This window comes from Glycine soja, chromosome 5 (genome assembly GCF_004193775.1).
Source record: "Glycine soja cultivar W05 chromosome 5, ASM419377v2, whole genome shotgun sequence".
NCBI lineage: Eukaryota > Viridiplantae > Streptophyta > Magnoliopsida > Fabales > Fabaceae > Glycine > Glycine soja.
This window is the reverse complement of record NC_041006.1, coordinates 39009842-39025291: the sequence shown is the minus strand read 5'-3', so window position 1 is coordinate 39025291 and position 15450 is coordinate 39009842. Positions and strand designations below refer to the sequence as shown.

The 15450-nt window shown below is 34.9% G+C and overlaps 4 protein-coding genes across 4 annotated transcripts; 1 reads left to right on the top strand and 3 right to left on the bottom strand.

Moving 5' to 3' along the window:
* Window positions 1–253: 253 nt before the first annotated feature.
* Window positions 254–1782, bottom strand: LOC114413165 (60S ribosomal protein L6-1-like). Its single transcript, XM_028377399.1, has 4 exons — window positions 1462–1782; window positions 1107–1213; window positions 691–872; window positions 254–595 (listed from the first exon to the last, which is right to left on the bottom strand). Exons 1-4 carry the CDS (start codon window positions 1713–1715, stop codon window positions 440–442), a joined length of 699 nt encoding a protein of 232 aa, XP_028233200.1. The 5' UTR covers window positions 1716–1782; the 3' UTR covers window positions 254–439.
* A 1087-nt stretch (window positions 1783–2869) lies between these two features.
* Window positions 2870–4887, bottom strand: LOC114413164 (60S ribosomal protein L6-1-like). The gene is made up of 4 exons (XM_028377398.1): window positions 4567–4887; window positions 4182–4288; window positions 3426–3607; window positions 2870–3328 (listed from the first exon to the last, which is right to left on the bottom strand). Exons 1-4 carry the CDS (start codon window positions 4818–4820, stop codon window positions 3173–3175), a joined length of 699 nt encoding a protein of 232 aa, XP_028233199.1. The 5' UTR covers window positions 4821–4887; the 3' UTR covers window positions 2870–3172.
* Window positions 4888–5341: 454 nt separating this feature from the next.
* LOC114413163 (pentatricopeptide repeat-containing protein At4g39530-like) lies at window positions 5342–8533 on the bottom strand. The gene has a single exon (XM_028377397.1). The coding sequence runs from the start codon at window positions 8407–8409 to the stop codon at window positions 5785–5787; it is 2625 nt and encodes an 874-aa protein (XP_028233198.1). The 5' UTR covers window positions 8410–8533; the 3' UTR covers window positions 5342–5784.
* Window positions 8534–9382: 849 nt separating this feature from the next.
* On the top strand, window positions 9383–13987 carry LOC114413162 (D-aminoacyl-tRNA deacylase). Its single transcript, XM_028377396.1, has 8 exons — window positions 9383–9698; window positions 9778–10104; window positions 10251–10314; window positions 10958–11010; window positions 11229–11284; window positions 11611–11685; window positions 12438–12623; window positions 13653–13987. The coding sequence occupies exons 1-8, from the start codon at window positions 9417–9419 to the stop codon at window positions 13738–13740; spliced, it is 1131 nt and encodes a 376-aa protein (XP_028233197.1). The 5' UTR covers window positions 9383–9416; the 3' UTR covers window positions 13741–13987.
* The last annotated feature ends 1463 nt before the right edge of the window (window positions 13988–15450 follow it).

The window sequence follows — 15450 nt, the reverse complement described above, 5'->3', positions numbered from 1 at the left end:
TATTTCATACTTTACTTTTTGAATTGCTCATTTTAAATTTAAATCCAAAAAGAAATCATTCAATAACTTGTAATTAGGTAATTTTATGTCAACTTATTCTGTTAGATTAAAGTTTCATTCATAAAATTTTAGATGAATGATTTGATACCTCATTCATGTGTATCATTTCTGCATACTGGCACGAGCAATCGGGTAGCATCCACTAATGACCATGCACCACTTCATTTGCAATGACAACATGAAAGCCCCAAAATACAATCAACAAAACGTGAAAAGGAGCAAAATTGCATAAGGAATATCCGAGACACAATTGGTGCCTAACAAAATTTTTAAGTACTTAATTTGTCTGTTGACAAGGAAGTTATAAAAGTGCAACTATTAGGACCAAAATCAATAAAAATAACAGGATATGCAAACAAGAAAAACACCATTCTTTCCTCTAGAAAACTAGCTCATGAGGTTTCACGCCAGCCTTTAAAGAAAACCTAGCACCCAGATATGTCTTCAAATCTGGAACACTCCCGATGGCTTTTATCAATGCAGAGTCAATAGTTTTCTGGTCATCTTTCTTCTGCTGGGGCAACACACTCTTTTCCTGCATTATAAAGAAGAAGAAAAAGACAGATCAGCACGCAGAAGCAACTAAGAATAACAAGAACTTCAACAAAATAAGAAAATAGACAATCCCACCTCCTTTTCTGCCTCAAAGAACTCGCCCTCTCCCTTCTTCTTCTTCTTCTGGGCTTCCTTTGCAAAGTATTTGTCATCAAACTGGTCAACATTAACAGCAGACACATCTACTTTGGTTGATGTGCCAATAACATACGACTGATTGACACGTCTCAAAGGAACTCCATTAATCTTGAAAGGACCTGACGTTGCAAGTGAGAAACATAAGCCAGACCAGAAATGGGTGGAGCAGAGAGTACATTTCAGAAAAGCAGAGTCTAGTGCTATTAAAATTTGAGATCAATATGTATCAAAAAATCAATGTCAAACAACGACTTCAACAATGACTAACATATAAATTCAATTGATGATAACAACAGTCAAAGCATAACAAATTAACAACATGCTAAAGTAACATAATTAATGACAAAACTCACCAGTCACAAGAAGCAACCCAGAAGGAAGCTGCTTCAAAAAGACTACCCTCTTTCCCTTAAATCTACCGGCAAGAAGAATCAACACTGTCCCGGGAGTAATGCTAGCCCTGAACACACACCAGACACAAAATCAAACGACATAGGCTCCACATATAAATAATAAAAAAATGCCATTAATCCAAAGAAATTTTATTAAAAAAAATTCAAATTCATTTTATCAATTAGCAATAACATACATTTCACTCACCAGATCCCAAATCAATTCACTAGCATCATCATAAAATAAGTCAAAATAAATTAAAACACAAAAATAAAAACAAATTAAAGTGAGGATGGGATTGAAGTGAAAATGCACCTGAGCTTAGCTGGTTTCGGTTTGTGCTTGTTGACAAGGGGCTTCTTGATATCATCAGCAGGGTAAAATTTGGGTGGTTTTTCAGCAGGAGCTTCAGGCTTGGGTTTAGGGTCGTGGCGAGGTAAAACGCCACCGTTTTTGGCCTTGATAGCCCAAATGCCCCTCTTGTGGTACATCTGCGACCTCGAGTACTTTCCGATTCCCCTTATCAATTCAGGGTTTCTGCTAACCTTACGTGTTATCTTCGGCGCCATTGCTGCTTCTTCCTGCTACACTACAAACCCTAATTTTCGTTCAATGCGCAAAGGAAAATCAGACATACACATGCTCTGTATAAACCCTATCTAACGGGCCTTGACCCGACTCGAAGGATCCATGCTCCAGACCCACGAAATGTTGGCTTACGTCTGTGGTTCCAAGCCTAGTCTAATACGTGTCCATTAATTTTTTAATATGCCAATCTTCATTTTACTAATTAAAATTTAATTTGTTTAAATTGACACGTGCCATCAAACTATTTAAATGATTTGATTTTCTATAAGTAGGGTCATAGTTTTGATTTTTTTATAGATGAGAGAGTTAGTCCTATTGTGCATGATTTCCGATTCAAACAAGATCGAATCTTTTACCTATGGTTTAAATGAAAAAACATGATTTTTTTTCTGTCTCACACACATATCATACTTTTATCTTTTAAGTGTAAATTTCATTTCATTTAAATTCAAAAAGAAAAATTTTTCATTTTTATTTCTACTTTTTTAGTATATATTAAATGCATATTCAATTTATCAATGAAGAAATAATACTTCACGTTTATCAGTCTTTAAAAAATAAAGGATTATTTTTTCAAATTTAGTCTAAACATGAATATTAAAGTTTTCCAAAAGCATAACTACTTAACTGCAAGTCAATAGAAAATTCTAAAAAGGAGCCAAGGGCAAAAAAAATAAAAATAAATACTCGGGAAGGCTCATCCTAGTCATTGTCGATTTTTTTATTATCTTGAAATTTTATGAATGTATTATGAAAAAATTTCCATGTAAACCTCAAACTAGGGTCTTGAATTTGGCAAAGGAGTCACTTTAGTACGTAAAATTAATGAAACAAAAAATATTCTCTAAATTTGTAAATCGTCATTCGTTCTATTGAGTGGAACATCATTATGTAATATGCAAAACCTTTTGCTATTAATTAGATTATAAATGTCATTTCACATAAATATTACGAAAGCACTCAAGGTGCAAACTAAGATATTCTGTTAAAAATAGCATACACAAGTCAAATGTTTACACTAATACAATAATACGTAGTATTCATTTTCTAAAAACACTAACAAAATTGACCCTTCAGATTATGAAAGACGTGAACTGAAAAAAATCCTTGAGGCAAATTTGATAAGTTCAGAAAATTTTGCATGATAATTGTTCATACCCATTTTACTACTACCACGGTTCTTTACAAGTACCATTCACCAGCCTTGCCACATGTATATCTGTTTCCAATTTTTTTTCATTTGGCATGCTAAAGGTCCACACAATATCTAAAATTCACACAATCAACAAAAGGTAGAGAGCACGCGTCACAATTTGACTAACAAAATTTTAGGTTCTTCATTTGTCTGCTAACAAGAATGTTATAAGAGGGCAACTATAAGCACCAGCATCAATAAACAAACACGATATCAAAAACAAGAGTAACACCCCTCTTTCCTCTAGAAGACTAGCTCATGAGGTTTCACCCCGGCCTTCAGAGAAAACCTGGCACCCAAATAGGACTTCAAGTCTGGCACACTCTCAATGGCTTTTAACACTGCAGCGTCCACAGTTTTCTGGTCATCTTTCTTCTGCTGGGGCAACACACTCTTTTCCTGCATCATCAGAAAAAAGAATGCAGAGATTAGCATGCAGAAGCAAGTAAGAATAACAGGGAGAACATCAACAAAATCCAAAAATTGATAATCCCACCTCTTTCTCTGCCTCAAAGAACTCGCCTTCTCCCTTCTTCTTCTTCTTCTGGGCTTCCTTCGCAAAGTATTTGTCGTCAAAGCTGTCAACATTAACAGCAGAGATATCTACTTTGGTCGATGTGCCAATAACATAGGCCTGATTCACACGTCTCAAAGGAACTCCATTAACCTTGAAAGGACCTGAAATGGCAAGTGAGATATAAGACAGACCAGAGATGGGTGGAGAACAGAGTGCATCACAAATTACAATTGGTGAGCAATAGGTATTTAGGTACCAAAAAGCCAATGTCAAACTACATTCTAGAGCACACCCACCAACATATTACCAGCATTTTCACCCACATACTCAGAAAACTACACAAGATGGGAAATAAAGGGATCAATTGGTTTGAGAATATTTTTTTTTTAATTTCACTATTAATTACAAAAGCGCCTCCTTGTTTTCATTTTATTTCCTGTTTTCAAAAGTTTAAAGCATCTAATCTTTGTTTTCTATTTTCACTGTTTCCTATACAATCTTAAATCAGAAAATGAAATCCCTAATATAATGAGACTAACATTGTGAGACGAAACAGGAGTATACACCCCAAGCAATAATGAAGAAGCAACATTCACATGCAAGAGTAATAATTGATTATTACTCATCAAGAGTAAAATAAAAAATTCAATTGATTATTACAATGGCACATGAACAAAATGCTTAGCATGCAAAATCTTAGCAATAAGAAGTATCATGTTTAACAACAAAACTCACCAGTTACAAGAAGCAATCCAGAAGGAAGCTGCTTCAAAAAGACTACCCTCTTTCCCTTAAATCTACCAGCAAGAAGAATCAACACTGTTCCCGGAGTAATGCTAGCCCTGAAACACATCCAACATTCTACTTAGTTACGTGTTAGTGAATTGGTTAGGTTGTAAATTTACCCTGAGCTTTGTATCAGCACATTATATTATTCAATCATTAAATTTCAGAGTTTCCTATAGATCCTCTTTCTACTTTAATCTCAATCATATGTCACCTTTCTACCATCTCAAACTCCAAATCAAATCAATTACACAAACTAAACTAAAATCAAATAAAAAACACAAATTTTAAAATCCATTACACATAACAAGTGAGAATGAGATTGATAATGCACCTGAGCTTAGCGGGTTTGGGTTTGTGCTTGTTGACAAGGGGCTTCTTGATATCATCAGCAGGGTAAAATTTGGGTGGTTTTTCAGCGGGTGTTTCAGGTTTGGGTTTAGGGTCGTGGCGAGGTAAGACGCCACCATTTTTGGCCTTGATAGCCCAAATGCCCCTCTTGTGGTACATCTGCGACCTCGAGTACTTTCCAATTCCCCTTATCAATTCGGGGTTTCTGCTAACCTTGCGTGTTACCTTCGGCGCCATTGCTGCTTGTTCCTGCTACACTACAAACCCTAATTTTCGTTCAATGCGCAAATGAAATCAGAGAAGTGCCTCTTTTTGTATAAACCCTATCTTACGGGCCCTGACCCGACTCAAAGGATCCATGTCTCAGGCCCATGAACTATTTTGTCATTATAAACGTAATAACATGAGAAAATTATGTCTCTTTTTTTTTAAGAAATTACTTTTATGTCTTATTCTCAATTTCTGTGACTCTGTTTTGTTACTAAGTAATTTTAAAATATCCCAATTGTATATTATTAATTATACAGAATTAATTATAAAAAAATTATACAATAGAATCATTGCTTGGTATTTCCATTAAGCGGTTAATTTGAAAGTAATTTATTTTAGAAAAATGCTTTGAATTGACTTTTATTTAAGACACAGATTAATATTTTAAATAATGTTAAAGCACCCCAGTCCAAATTGAAAAGAGATTCTTCACTGCTCCTTGTCCGAAGAGCTAAAGGAAGATAAGTTCAAATGTAACTATGACTCAGTTGAGCAGCAAAATAATCGATTGTTTCTTTTGGAGAGGATGGATGGTGTCACCATTTACATTGCTTTCTTAAACAAAAAATTGTCCTATCCTTGGGACTTCGGAGTAATGCTAGAAATAAAAAGTTTACATGCACAAATTCATCGGTTCTATTAGATGAATCTAAAGTTGCAAGTTCACATTTGCATTCATGTACCAGTTAACACATAATCAACAATTCTGCCTATTAGTTGAGTCTTTGTCCACCTAAACTCAAGCTTAGCGTTGCCTTCCTTGACCTGTCACCCACAAGAGAACACCTCCATCTCTTTGGTATGTGCTGTAGAAGTTCGTTGTCATGTTTCAATCTCAAGGAAAAATCACTGCCCAGTCTCATCCTTTGTCTACAGAGAGGTGAGCTTGAATTTAATTGGATCACAAAATTAACCTTGATAAAAAATGTCTTCAGGATGAAAAAAGAATGAAGCCCAATATTGTTGCCCAACGAAATAGCAAACTATGTACAGTTTGATTAATATCAATCATCAAGAAAAATGTGGCAGTGTTAGGCACATAACCAAACCCTTTGATCTGTAGAATCAAATTGTCTAAAACTAGAGATATAAGTATAGAGTCACGATGGGCTGTGCCTCTGGCAATAAATCTGTGAACTTCATTATTCACTTCAATCCAGCTCCAACCTGGTTCCTTCACTACCCTGCTCATGTCCATTTTCTCCCTCACCCTTCTGACATTTGCCCACATCCCTTTTGATGCAAAAATATTTGAAAGTAATATATATGATCCGCTATCTGCTGGATCACACGAAATTGCCATCTCAGCAGCATGTGTACCCAGTTCTATATGACCTGAAACTCTACATGCACTGAGCAAGCTCCTCCACACTACTGCTGCTGGTTTTATGGGCATCTTCTCAATAAATTCCTTAGCTTCATATATTTTACCAGCACAGCCCAAGAGAGAAACCATGCATGCATAATGATCAATCCCTGGTTCAATTCCAAACTTGGACATTGATTCAAAGTGATGAAGTCCAAGGTCTAGAAGTCCAGCATGGCTACATGCTGATAGTACACCTACAAAGGTGACATAATTTGGCTTCGCTCCCTCCATAATCATGTGTTTGAACACCTCAAGAGCTTTTGCTGCGTCTCCATGCTGGGCATATGTTGAAATCATGGAATTCCAACAAGCAATGTCTCTTTGGTTTGTGGAACTGAATGCCTTGTGAGCCTCTTTGATGCTTCCACACTTGGCATACATATCCAGTAGGGAATTTGTTACAAAGGGGTCATCATCAAGACCTATCTTAATCACCTGGTTGTGAAACTGCTGACCATGTCGCAGACTTGCTATGTTACTTGCTGCTGCGATTACAGCGGCAAAAGTGAATTCATTGGGTTTTAGCCTTGACCTTTGTAGATGTTTGTAAAGTTTGAGAGACTCCTCATTTTCCAGTTGTTGGCCGCAACCAGAAAACATTGCATTCCATACTACAATGTCTTTGTCATATATCTCCTCAAAAACTAGTCTTGCATCCCCAACACATGAGCATTTTGAATAAACATCTATTAGAGCACTTCCAGAAAAATTGTCTAAAGAAGCCCCATATTTAATAATCAGGCAGTGGATTTGGATGCTTAGTTCCAGGAGAAATAATGATGCAGATAGCCCAAGAAGGCTTACAAATGTTAATAGAGTTGGTGGCGATAAACTTAGCCTCATTTCACGAAAAAGATCCAATGCTTCAACCAGCTTGTCTTGTCTTGAGTATCCTTCTATCATTGCATTGTAGGATACTACATTTATAGCAGCCACAAGGTCGAAGACTTTTCTTGCATTAGTCAAGGAATCACATTTGGCATACATGTCAATCAAACCATTTTTCACAAAATCATCATCATCAATATTGACCTTGACAGCATAAGCGTGCACTTGTCTTCCCTTTTCTAGGGCCTGCAGTGAACCACATGAATTGAGAACACTAGTGAAACCAAATGCATCAGGCTTCCAACCCATTCTAACCATTTCAACAAACAGGTCCATGGCATCCCCGTGGAATGAATTTTGCATGCAACCAGCAATCATTGTGGTCCATGAAACAACATCTTTATCTTCTAGCTGATTAAATAACGTCCGTCCTTTCTTCACTTTGTGACATTTCAAATAAAAATCAATAATTCCATTGACCACCGAAACATCCATGTCAAAGCCCCTCCTTAAGATATATCCATGAATTTGCCTCCCCCCTTCAAGAAACTCAAGCATCGAACAAGCACTCAAAACACTAGAAATCACATACCTGTCTGGATAGACATCGCCCCCTCTCATTTGGTCTAACAACTTCAAGGATACTTCACTTCTTCCAAGTTTTGCATACCCTGCTATAATTGTGGTCCATGTGACAGTGGTTTTAACTTCTAGGCCATCAAAAATGAACCTTGCTTCATCAACATAACCATGCTTGGTGTAAAAATTAATCAAAGATGTACCCACATACGCATCTTGAACAAACCCACCCTTAACAACAAAAGCATGCACCTGGAGAGCATGACTGAGACTACCCAATTGTGTACAAGCTCTAACGACACTGGCTAAAATGTATTCATTTGATTCCTCACTGCAACTTCTCATGAACCGGCAGAACAACACCAATGCTTCCACATTGTAACCATGTTGAGTGTACATAGAAACCATGGAAGACCAAGTAACTAGGTTCCTATGAGACATAACATCGAACAGCTTCTGTGCATCACTCAGAAGGTTCATTTTTGAGTATGCGTGCAAGAGAGTGTTAACAAGGAAGACATCATGTTGGTGAAAACCCAACACCACAACGTGGGCATGGATTTTCTTATAGTAATGAGTGGTGGGAATGTTCGGGCGTGGCTTTTGCAATAAGTTGGCCAATTCACGACCAATTTTCCTTTGTTTAAGGATTGGAGAATCATGTGGTTGAAGAAACTGAGGTAACAGAGTGGAGAAGTGCAAAGTCTCGCTCACATTGATTTTGTTAAGGAATTTGAAGTGGGATATTCCTCGTAGTAGTCGACGCTGGCTTCGCATCATAGATAGAAGCGAAGTGGATGCATGCTCTAGTTTTAGTTTAATGATGTCAAAATCAATATCAGCATTTCATCTACTTCGGATTCATGACAATTATTATCAAGCCAGTCCGCAAACGTTAATCTTCAAAAATCAGGTAAGCCAAATATGTTTTTTAATCCATTATTTTTTACTAAAATTTGTTTTAGTTTTTTATCTTTCAAAAAATTTGTTTTTGGTTATTTATATATTTTTTAACATTTTAATTTTATGAATGTAATGTTGAATAAATTTTCAATAATTAAAAAACAGAGTAGTTCCTTATCATAAAAAATAGTATTTTTCAACTCCGCGATTAAGTGTATTTTATTTGTACGTGTGTTTAAAATGCATTTGTCGAGGAATCAATACCTACTCAAATTCATAAAAACCCTGAAGAAATCTTTTTTTTTTCTTTTCGAAATTGTATCAATGTGTTATTTTTTTTTTATCATTTATCGATGTGTTATTTATTATTGGTCATAGTTTGTGTCCAATAATGATACATTCAGCATGCTCTACCAAGTTTTATCTTTCATGTATATGATAAAAAAATTGAACCATTATTACATAAAAATGGAAATGTTTCATCAAAATTGAGGATTTTGTTTTTTTAATTTTCCAAATTTAAATTTATTTTTTTAGTCATTGAATTTTTTAAAAGTTGTTCTCTTGAGTGTACAAATTTTGGCAACTAAAAAAATAAAAATCAAATTTTAGTAGTTAAAAACTATTTTTAATTTATTAATCTTGGCTTAACTCATATCTCAATGAGAAATCAAAGATCCTAATTAAAAAGAAAAAAATATATTACAACTTAAAAAAAGTACTATAAATAATCGTTCCTCTTTAAAAAATATCATATGTAAATTAAACTTATATTCTATCAATAAACTCAACGAATTAATTTACCCTCGTTGGATAATAAATCTCAATTTTTTTTAAAAAAAAAAAGAGAAAAAAAACCTTGTGGATCTCCCCAAGCATAGAGCATGTTAGTCACGTTAGCAGCGGGCAAGTTGGTCCGGCGGCACCTTCCCCTTTTCTTTCGGCTGTTCCATCTTCAAAACCGTGGGCTCGGATCTTCAAAATCAAAACGAATTTCCATTCGTTATCATATAAATACCTCATCTTCATCCCCAAAACCACTTTCAGTTTCAGAACACAAAGCAATGGTGGCGCTCCTAGTGGCAACTACATCCGACCCTGCTTCCATCAACCCGGCCAACGCGCTGTTGGGCATGCCCGGGTGGAAACCCGGTCCCCATTTCCAGGTTCAAACCATTAAAATTATACCCTTTTTGCTGGCTATTTGTTTGTTTGAATTGAATGTTATTTGTTGGCACTTACTAGGATGATATGAAGAGCTATGTGAATGAAGGGGTGAGGGTGTTGGTACATGGGAAGAGCATAGTTGCGGAAGATGAGTTGGACAAGAGGTGGGAAGAAGTTACTGGGGAGGTTATTGATGAAGTGATCTTCTTCAGCAAGCACACTGCTGCCTCCAACAAGCCTGCCCTGACTGTTCACCCTATTGGAGTTCCTCATTTGCGCCAAGGCGATGTTCCCCCCCAAGGCGGCAGACCTGGATGGGCAGCTCTTCCAAATCCTAGGATGGGGCCTTGGCTTCGCCTTTTGAAAAACCTTGCCCAAGCTCATAATCTTGTCCCTGAATTTGAGGTGGTCATGTGTTTTTTTGCTATTAAACTAAATTAGCTTTTGATTCAATTCGATTCGACATTCTTGCCTGCAAATGCATAGCTTGTTTCCTGTGGATGGAAAGTTCAATTTTGATATGCAATTCTGACACTGTTTCCTCAATTTAGATTACTTTAGAGGCCACTCACCATGGACCGTTGACCAATAAGCCAACCATGTTTTTGGAGATTGGTCAGTGTTTTTTCCTTCCTCCTACACCGATTTTTGATTCGTGGATTTGATACATATCTTATTTTGTAAGCACGTTGCATGGTCTATTTATTAGGTAAGTACTGTGAAAATGGTGTTATTTAAGTACTGTCCTAGGTCTTAACCAATTTGGGTTGTCATTGTTTATCATCCAACCTAAAGATTTTTGTCGTGTCCTTTCAAGGCATAAGCATTCCTTCACCAGCCTTCTTTTAGTAAGCCACCCATTAAGAAGGTTTGTAGCAGGAAGAGTGGTAACAGAATATCAGTCATAAGGATTTATTAATAGCAATGATTTTTAGTGGCCAAATACATGTAATAAATATAGCTAGAATAAATGGGGAAGAGAGAGTCTGTAACTGAAAAATCAATCTATTAGCCCAAGCCAAAATGTGTCCCCTCTTGCCAGCTCAACACCCCTATTTTGTTGCTTACGTTTCCTATAGTAAACTTGCCAAACCTTGGGCCTATTTTCCACATTTTGTATCTGCTGACCCAAGTTTTCCTCTTGATTCCTATCATAGTTTGTGGCTGCTAAACTCCATTCTCAAGTTACACTAGAAGCGCTAGCAGTTAGATAAAATTTTAAATTTAATACAACAACTACTTTTCTATTCTGGTATAGGTAGTACTGAAGACTATTGGAAGAGACAGGATGCTGCTCAAGTTATGGCACAGGTTGGGTGGACTTTTATATTTATTTATTTTCATTACTTTTCCATCAATATCTGGAATTTTCCTGTATGGAGAGTACACTCTTTTACCCAATTACTCCTGAACAATAAACTTCCCTCTAACTATCCATACCAAAATAGATGCTTTAGATGGCAGCTGCCAGCTGGTTAGTAATATTTGATTTTGTTGATTGAAATGATATTTTGTTTGGGTTCTTGTAGTTAGTATGGGAAGGACTTGGACTTGGAGGTGGGTCAGATGTAGGAAACTGGAGCAGGTAAGTTGATTAAGCTAAGTTAATCACATGCAGCGATGTTGGTTTGCATGCTCAATTTTGTATTTGGTATATACCTCGTGAGGTCTTCAGTCTTCACATCTTGTTCTCACTCTGTTTCATGAGATGCAATATATGTTTAATCTATGGTCCTCTGATCTTACAATTCCAGACTTGGTGGACTATATATCTTCCTGAAACTTTTAAATTGTTCGTGTTATTGCATAATTATGGACTAGAAATATTAGGTTTGTTTCCTTTTGATCATTAAAGCTTCCTACAAATGGTGAAATTTTTGTAACCTGAATCTAAATCTCATGCTCTTACAGGGAGAATGATAACAAGAAAATCCTTCTTGGGATAGGTGGTGGACATTATGCACCTCGGCATGTGGATGTAGTATTGTAAGTATTCAAATCATTCATTGTCAGTCATGTCTTTATAATTTAATTTTCTAATGTCAAAGAAAGACTGGAACTTATCAGCTGTTGTCAGCGTCATTAACTTTTGGGTAATTTTGTAGCCCCCTTCTAGTATACTCTGCTATTTGATCCCAAGATTTGGACTATGTCTTTGCCTTTTAGGGTTTCAATTATTCAAATTTACTCGCATCATCCATTTACTTATTACTCGCATCTTCCATTTACTTAATATGCAGATGAAGACTTTTATCATAGTATTATTAAAACTGATATGTTAAATGTAGCAATTTGACCCTCATAAAATTTTTGATCGTTACATTATTCATAAAATTCTATTATCAAATTCAATGGCCCTATGATGGAAGGCTGTAAATAGTACATTCAAATAGATTATGAAAATATATTGACTACAAAGTTTTGTTTTATAATACATCTCGACTTTGGGTGAATAAATTTCTACTAAATCCATTTGAGAAGATATTTACATAAAATTTTATGATTAATAAAATGCTTATTTTTGTATGCTTAAATTAGTTCACTTTGTAATTACATGGCCTTTAGTTTGAAAGCTCTGTAAATTTTACAAGTTTTCTCAAACTTGATCTCATACTATATCAGTTACCTGAGGGTGATTTTGGAATTGAAATTCTAAACATTTTGTGTGCATCATATTTTCTCTTGGATGTGTTTTGCTCAAATGAAGTATGAATACTTACTCTGCTCATCCAATCTAGGAAAGATAATGTATGGGTGGGTCACCTACTTTCTGGATATTCGCTGCCAATGGAAGATCCAAACCAGTCAAAAGGAGAAAAAAATGTGGAGATTGGTGGAACATGGAGACAGTCTATAAAAGCTGCATATGAAGCCACTTATTCTGCATTTCCTGGTGGTGAAATTCTTGCACATCTAGACCACAAGTGAGCTTAATGAGCATTGTCCTTATGCAATCAGCAATCTGTTTGTATTGCTAATGCCAAAGCAAGAAGTGAATGCTATTTCATGGTTGAGAGCTGAACAGTTTATAAAAAAAAAATCATCCACAACCACAAGGCACCTTGGTTTGAAAAACTTAATCAATGTTGTTATTTAGACCACAATCTGTTTAAGGCTTTCCACCTACCATTATTCTCTTGCAGTAATAGATTGTAAAAAAAAATGGTAGAACTGCTTTCTTTGGGTTAGGGAAAATTGGGAAAAGAGTGATAAATCCTTTTCCACCATCCCTTCCACACTCACTGACTCCCACTAGTTCACAGTCCTTCCCCACTAATGGAAAATGTCAGAGAACAAGAACCAACCTGGACCCTACCTAGTTCCTGCCATTGGTTATCATGTTCACTTATTAAGATTTAAGAGTCATCTGCATTCTTTGTGGTGAGGGGACTAGCCTAAAGTTACCCACTTTCCAAATTAATTGTCATATACACTCCCCATCCCCTCCATTGCTGACAGATTTTTATTACTGGGTTTGCTTGTTAGTACAGTAGTTTGCTTAAAACTAAGTTAACACTTCGGTACTATGTTCATGTCAACTGCAAAATTTTGAAATTCAAAATGAGTCTAGAATGACGATTTTGTGCACTAGGAGAAAAAGGAAGAAAGAAGAAAACACTATTTTAGCAGGGCATGCTGCTGTCATATTGAACTTGTTTTTGTAGCCAATTACACATGTTTGTCCTTGAGTACTGAAATGGTGCTCTGGTAATGCTAGAAAGCAATATTCTTAGGAGTACTTTCATCGTTTCCTGTGTCTGTCATTTGTGTAGCTTATTTATGGTTTTACATGAAGGAAGAAGGCATGTTATGGGCATATGTTGAAAGTTAAGAAAACTAAGTATGATTTTAGCTGTGCCAAGGTGATCCCAGCTTTGACATCAAAGATAGAACCTAATGCCTTTTCCTTTTACTCAAGTTAATCTTTACCCTAAACTAGTTCTTTATTGCAGGAGTTTCAAGGGCTGGCAGAAGAATGCCATAACAGGATTCCTTGCGGAGCAAAACATTAAAATTGGAAAACCCAATAACTTCTATTGAGTGGATGCTATGTGAACAACATAGCTTCTGCAGAGTGTGGAATGAGTCAGGCTGAAGATTTTGGTAGATCATACTAGCAATTTAATTCAGTTCTCTTGAGATCACAGTGATAGTTAATGAATAACTGAAGTTTGAGATAAACTGATATATACATAAATCCAATTCTGATGAAAAACAATATTTGCAATTACATCAATTAAAACCATATATAGCAATAATACTTTATAGAATGTTTGTTTTTATGTAATGTTTCCAATGTTTTTAATGTTAGACCTGTCATTAAACTGATCATTGATTCAACCGTATCGAATTGGTATTAATAATAATAATGATGATATTGTAATTTTATAATACTAAGAACTAAAATAAAACATCATTTTATATGTTCTTGATATGTGAGGTACATATAAAAGTTCAAATCAAATATATCTTAAAGTATAGGTTGAATAAAAAAAGTTTTAAAAAACATATTTAACTATAATAAGTTTATATCTAAAAAGAAAAAGAAAATAGCAAGTTGATATAATAAAATTATAAGAAATCAAGATGTAAAAATGTAAAATTATAAGCAAGTTGGTAAAATAATTTATACCTATGTAATTGTTATTAAATGTGTTTTTATTGACCTTAAAAATGTTTAAGGATAAATATTAAAAGAAATGAAAAGTACTAATTTAAACCAATAAAAAATAAAAAAATTAAGTTTATATCTTTATTAATTTCTCTGTTTTATTTTACTTATATGCTTTATTTTGGAGATCCGTTAGAAAGCTCTACAAATGGATGTTCGCCAAAATTCATCATCTTCATATTCTTACTGTAAGCAAAAAAAGACTATTATACTTTTAAATATTTTTGGTATCGATGGTAAAACTTATTTTTACAACGGGTTAGAAATTATTGAAGATGAAGGAGCGATCGCTATCTCACCAGAATCGTTGTGGTGGTGATGTTGCGTCGAATTTGTCATTCTTTCTTTGTTTGAAAGGAGAATGCACACACTCTCCTACCCCGTAGTAGGTGCTGACCAGAGCACGTGCTACTGCCACGTGACATCTCCATTCCGTTCCGTTTTAGCATCATAATCACCGTTTGGATTTGGCTGCCTAATTAGTAATCTGGAAAACAAAACAAACCTTTTACTCTCCTAATTAATTTCTATATTCTTATTCATTTCATGTTTGGTAATTTTAAATATAGTCATTAAGATTATAAAAGATCAAAATGTTAATAATTAAAATTAAAATCAAAACCTACAATTTTAATATTTTTAAAATACATTATAAAAGAATAATATATAGTTTGACTTATTTCTAAATTCTAATTATTGTAACTGAAAAAAGAAAAAGAAAATGAAATGTATTCTGTAGTATGCGATTCTGAAACACCCACATGCCACGTGTGTGTATTAGTGAAACCAAACCTACCACTGTTCCACCAATCCAGTAATCCACCCCATCACGTTATGAAAAGTCAAAATAAACAAATGGCTCGTGTAAAAAAAAAACTTATATTTTACTTTTTCTTAAATATACACCTTTTATAAAATATCTGTGAATTGTACTTTAATTATTTAAAATATAAATAAGCCTCTTAATTAAAAGTGAAAAATAATTATAAACATATATTTTAATGATATTTAATGTCGCCGATAGTTGGTTTTGAATACTTCATATATTTACATTTGAAATAAAAATATAAATCAGAGGA

Bases quoted from the DNA above. Each gene is read 5' to 3' on its own strand.
- LOC114413165 (XM_028377399.1), bottom strand. From the start codon at position 1,715: ATGGCGCCGAAGATAACACGTAAGGTTAGCAGAAACCCTGAATTGATA. The intron at 1,214-1,461 runs GTGCATTTTCAC...GTGTGTGTTCAG, and splicing joins CCGAAACCAGCTAAGCTCAG to GGCTAGCATTACTCCCGGGA. The intron at 596-690 runs GTGGGATTGTCT...TTTATAATGCAG, and splicing joins TCTTTGAGGCAGAAAAGGAG to GAAAAGAGTGTGTTGCCCCA.
- LOC114413164 (XM_028377398.1), bottom strand. From the start codon at position 4,820: ATGGCGCCGAAGGTAACACGCAAGGTTAGCAGAAACCCCGAATTGATA. The intron at 3,608-4,181 runs GTGAGTTTTGTT...TTGCCATTTCAG, and splicing joins TGGATTGCTTCTTGTAACTG to GTCCTTTCAAGGTTAATGGA. The intron at 3,329-3,425 runs GTGGGATTATCA...CTGATGATGCAG, and splicing joins TCTTTGAGGCAGAGAAAGAG to GAAAAGAGTGTGTTGCCCCA.
- LOC114413163 (XM_028377397.1), bottom strand. From the start codon at position 8,409: ATGATGCGAAGCCAGCGTCGACTACTACGAGGAATATCCCACTTCAAA.
- LOC114413162 (XM_028377396.1), top strand. From the start codon at position 9,417: ATGTTAGTCACGTTAGCAGCGGGCAAGTTGGTCCGGCGGCACCTTCCC. The intron at 10,315-10,957 runs GTCAGTGTTTTT...ATTCTGGTATAG, and splicing joins AACCATGTTTTTGGAGATTG to GTAGTACTGAAGACTATTGG. The intron at 12,624-13,652 runs GTGAGCTTAATG...TCTTTATTGCAG, and splicing joins CTTGCACATCTAGACCACAA to GAGTTTCAAGGGCTGGCAGA.